The 5,496-nt window shown below is 43.6% G+C and overlaps 1 protein-coding gene across 1 annotated transcript; it reads right to left on the bottom strand.

Moving 5' to 3' along the window:
• Positions 1-3,680: 3,680 nt before the first annotated feature.
• LOC121002457 lies at positions 3,681-5,193 on the bottom strand (the record flags this gene model as incomplete). The annotated part of the gene is made up of 3 exons (XM_040433912.1): positions 3,681-3,685; positions 3,847-3,995; positions 4,220-5,193. Coding segments are annotated over 3 exons (1,128 nt in total), but the record flags the coding sequence as incomplete, so codon positions are not given.
• Positions 5,194-5,496: the final 303 nt, after the last annotated feature.

Raw genomic sequence — 5,496 nt, 5'->3', positions numbered from 1 at the left:
GTTTGGCGAGGGAATCTGCTAGGTCATTCCCTTCTTTATCCATACCTGGATACTTTGAATGACCCTTTACCTTTTTCCAGTAAATTGTAAGACCGTGGGTGGTAACCATCTCGTCAATCTTACAAAACATCTTACCATGCTTGACTGGCTTGTTGTTGCTTCTCATCATGTTGGATCTTTTCCATCCGGGGAAATATTCCACAAAGCTATTACGAATATAATCAGAATCTGTGATGATTACAAACTCCTTAACATCATATTTGATAGCCATTTGTACGGCTTTGTACACAGCAGTAAGCTCTGCAACCTGGCTGCTTTTGGAACCAATTTTGTATCCAACGGATATCTCTGGGAACATATTATTCCACACGATTCCGACACCTGCAACCAGCGTGTGTTCGGATCCTACATCGGTATGGAAGGAACAGCCGTCTACATATACACACGGTAATGATTTGCAGTACTCCTCTTCGTAAGATTTATATGGGGATGATGATTGTTCCTCCAGGAAGTCATTCTCCTGCGACTCACCTTGATGTTCCGCATTGGTACAATCATGGAGTTCAGCTAATCCTTGAGCAACTGGGTTCTTATTATTTTGTTTATACCTGATCTCCAACGGCCATCCCATTAAGGACATCGTCCAGGCGGTTATCCTGCTATTTGACAGATTTCCATCCCTTATCCGATCACTCTGCAAGTATTGCAGCGGTTGGTGTGCAGTCTCCACAATGATTCTTTCACCTTGGATAAAACTCCTGAAATATTGTAAAGCCCACACAGTTGACAGTAAGGCTTTCTCACAGCTATTGAATTTTACCTCTACTGGTGACAAGGATTTGCTGGCATAGGCAATGATTCTGTTCCGGTTTTCCTGTTTTTGGAAAAGGACTGCACTCATGCTTTTGTCAGTGAAACCTGTTTCCACGAAGAAAGGTTTTCCCCCTTCTGGATAGGCAAGGCATGGAGCCTGGATAAGTTTGGCCTTGAGTTCATTCACAGCTTGCTCATGACGCTCACTCCATTCCCATTTTACTCCTTTCTTCAGTAACTGCAAAAGAGGTTTTGTAATTTCGGCATAATTATCTATAAACTTACGTGAATAGTTCATCATGCCCAAGAATGATCTCAACTCCTTGAGATTTGTAGGTGACTTGGTGTTGATCACTGCTTCCACCTTCTTCTTCTGTGGGTTGATTCCATCAGCAGTGATTTCGTGACCTAGGAAATTGACCTTGGCACGACACCATTGAGCCTTCTGAAAAGAAAGTTTCACACCAGCTTTCCTCAGCTGGGTTAGTACATGCCTCAGTTCTACAATGTGTTCCTCAAAAGTTGTGCTTTTGATTAGGATGTCATCCACATAGGATAAGGTACCTCGTTCAGTGGCATCAGGCATTGCCTTATGCATGAACACAGCAAATTCATGGCCCGCATTTATGTACCCGAAGGGCAGTCGGGTCCATGCATATTGTTGCTTTCCAAATGTGAAGGCCAATTTGTACTGATCCCTCTCGTCAATTTTAATCGTCCAGTATCCTTGTGCACAGTCAAGGGCGGTGAAGATTTTTGATCCTTGAATTTGTGCCAAACATTGGTCAATATACGGCACGGGCCATCCGGACATGTAAACACGTTTGTTTAATTGTCTTAGGTCCGAGCAGAGACGAAATTGACCATTGGGTTTGAGGACCCCAAGTATCGGATGATTGAACGAGCTGTGTATTGGACGGATAATGCCCCTCCTCTCCAGGTTTTTAACGATTTCCGATAGTGACTCGTAAGCCGCCAGCGGAAGTCGGTATTGTTTGACAAAGACAGGGGGTGCATCTGGATCTGTCTGGATCCTTGCAACATGTATGTCTGTTTCTCCACAGTCATAAGAATCCTTGGCGAACATGTCCTGGAACTCTGTGAAGAGCTCCTTTAGCTGTTGACGCTCTGACTCATCGGAGCATGCATCAGCTATAGAGACTTGTTCCTCCACCCGCTCCTGAAATTCTGAAAAGATTTCCGGCTGACTTAACTCGTAAGCTTCTTCAAGCTCACTGGTTAAGTCATTTTGGGTGTAGTGTACCTTATCCTTTCCTTGTTGGCAGGATTCGTACTCCCTCTCATCGATCTCATGGTTGAAAACCAATGATGTTTCTTCGATGTGGCATGTACCTTCTTCAGAGCTGAAAGGATAAACAGAGTGTATATTGAATAACCCCTCAGGGGTTGAGGAAAAACTTTGTTCTACTACCTGTTCTTCCGTTAGGTATTCATCAGGAATAAGTCCAATAACATCATTCTGGAATCCAAAAGTGTAGTATTCTGATTCCATAGCTAAACCAATTATGGTGTCCTTTTGCAAAGATATGCTATGGGGAATTATATTATGGACTACCATCTGTAATGGAACCTGATGGACGTTTATCATGGGAGTAGGCTTTAACTTTAGGCCGAGTTGTTGCATCCGGTTGGATAAACAGATCAAGGCATCTGCATTCTTCAGTTTCTGTCCCTTCTTCACTTGAATGGGGAGAAGAAACGGTTTGCATCCTTCAGGGATTTCAACCTCTTCAGCAACCTCAATACTTACGGCGTAGGGCATCTGTTGTCCCCCTCTCAAAGCTTGCTCTACATCCTGGAATCCCTCTGGGTCTCCTGGTAATCTGGACCATAAGGTTTTATTCACCAGATCAATCTGTACAGCAAATCTGTGTAGAAGGTCGTTACCTATATACATTTGGTATCGTGGTCCATTTATCACGATGAAAACGTGTTCCGTGGTCTTATTTCCTATGGAGATAGACAAAAGACATCTTGCAACCACATTATGACTCTGGGAATTTCCATCCAGATCATGAACCCATTGTTCCTGTGGAGAGAAACTTTTAATCATTTTAGGATTGGGGACCTGTTTTAAGAGTCCTAAGCTTATGTAGCTGGCTTCGGATTTCAGATCCAGTTTGGCATATTTCACCCGGGTTATATTGTTCACTTGTATGGGAATCAATAAATTGTCATTGACCTTTTCAATCCGTACCATGGATTGAGTATGTTTGGTCAGGTCCGCGACTTTGTGATTTCCTCCTTCAAGAGAAATAGTTAATACATCATCATCCAAGGTTACCTTTTCGATTCTGTCCCTCTGGATGGTAATGATGTGAGCGGCACCGTTGACAGCTTCCTCGGGCTTACCATTGTTTAGGATCGTGACATCCGGCATTTGGTTATTCCTGAAATGAACTTCAATCGAGTTAGGCCTCTCTTCAATCACGTGACAACTGCGTTGTGTTTGTGCATTGCAAGAGAATTCATAGGCAATGGGTGTCTTCACCTGGGTCCAGACTGCTTCATTAATGAAGTCTATTATGGTACTCAACCTTTTCATAAGGTCAATTCCTATGATCAGCCGATCATATGGAAGATCCACAATCAATGTGGGGTGTCTAATGGTCTTTTTGCCAATTCTAAATGTCAACCATGATGTACCTTTTACCTGTAAAGTATCTCCACCTACACTTATCAAAGAGCCATCAAATGATCTTAATCTCGGCTTCTTTGTCGTCAGATCCAGAATCTTTTGGAAATAACTATATGATAAGATGGTGGCTTGTGATCCGGTGTCGAGTAAACTTTTGATTGGTCCGATAAGTTCATTTTGGAGATATGATTCCACAAAATATCGGCCGTCAACCTGGAATAAATCACACAAGAAATTAGAATGTTTACTCATATGATTCCTCTGTAGGGTTTGACCTCTCTGCAGCTTCGTGACCTCTGCATTCCTGTGTCTCACAGGAGAAGTTGGAGGAGCAGCATCGGCCCCCACCCTTGGGGAAAACTGGATTATATCACAGTTTACAGCTGATTCATGACTAGAGGCTGGAATGATGGGATCACACTCTGGAATAGACGCATGGTTGCAGGGATCGACACGATTAGACTGTAAGACAAATAAAACATTAGACACCTCCTCCTTGGCCCCAATCTTAGGGTCAGGGGTACTGCAAGGAGAAATGGTATTAGTAATCACATCAGATTCTTTCACATCCATCTTAATAGCCTTGCAGTGGCCTGGGTTCTGACCCGGCCCAAACTGCTTTATGATGTTGAGCTGGGACCTGGAGTTGCCCCTAAAAAAGGTTCAGGCTGTTTTCCTGGGGATACCTGGGACAACTTTCTCACAATGTCATTCAACTGGGCCACTTGTTCTGCCAGCTGATCAAACCTGTTTGGTTTGCGCATATTTTGGTTTTGTGAGGCGCCCTGATTATTGGTGGGTGACCTACTCCTAGGTGAACTTGAGGGTTCTTGCCTATCTTCCCTCTGTTGTCTGGGCCTGTTATTCCAGCGTCTGTAACCCTGGGAATCCCTATTGTAATAGGACCTATATCCCTGGGGACCATTATTGTAATATGGACGGTAGTTAGACCTCCCAGCACCAGAATTATCCCCCTCTGACCCGTTGGGATTTTGGGGCTTGGTTTGCTTGGGTCCTACCTGTTGTCGCTGGGTTTGGTGGACAGGACCTGTAGACTGAGAATACTTACGTGGCTGTGTTTCAAATCCCAAGCTAGGGTTTACCTTAGCTTCAGCTATATTTTGCTCTGGGGATTTTTTAAATCTTCTCTCACCTGTTTCATGGCATTCACTGATATTATACAGCGTGGTGGCAGCCGTCACCAACCTATCCAAGGGAGCTTCAATATCCAGATCTCTGGCTAGGCTAAGTTTGATCTGGGTTGGCATAGCATCATAGAACAGCTGCTTAAACTCTTCAGATTCCCAGTTTGGGGATCTATATGCTAACCCATAGGCATTTTTAAGGATAGAGAGGAATTCACGGGGACTTTGATTGGGCCTACATGTAAGCTTATATATGTCTCGTTTTGCAGCAGTAATGGTTCGGTATGGTCCGAATTCCAGTTTAACTTCATGCAAAACACTTGGCCAATCTTGAATTCCTCTCTCCCTAAAAGAGGTAAAGTAATGACGATATTTATCATCAAATGCCCATGGAAGGAATCTGATTCTGTCAGCATCAGAGTATAATTTTAAAGAATCCATAGTGGATTCATAAAGTTCTAAGTGATTCGCTATCTGAGAAGAACCTTTCTTAGAGAACTTGGACACAGTGGTATTTAAAAACTTAATTATGCTGGATGAATTTTGATCCTTTTCTGAATACTGGTAATTTTTCTTCCTAGAGACCACCTCAGCATATGATGGTCGCCTGGGACCCTGATCCTCTTTGTGGGCAAACACCTGCCTGCGTGGCAGGGAGTAGGATACACGCTTTCCCACATCACTATCAGACTCACATGCGCTTTCCCCACTCTCATGAGACACATATTGCACAGGTGATTTAACCCTAACCCTAACATGTCTATCCAAGGGAATATGAGGAGAGACACTTCTAGGGGCTTCCATATTACTGGCACCTAGTAAGGTGGTTACAGTTTGCACTGCCTGGTTCAATTGGGTTAATGCCTCCTGTGTTATCAC

Source organism: Bufo bufo, chromosome 5, assembly GCF_905171765.1.
Source record: "Bufo bufo chromosome 5, aBufBuf1.1, whole genome shotgun sequence".
Taxonomy (NCBI): domain Eukaryota; kingdom Metazoa; phylum Chordata; class Amphibia; order Anura; family Bufonidae; genus Bufo; species Bufo bufo.
This window is presented reverse-complemented; position numbering and strand designations above follow the sequence as displayed.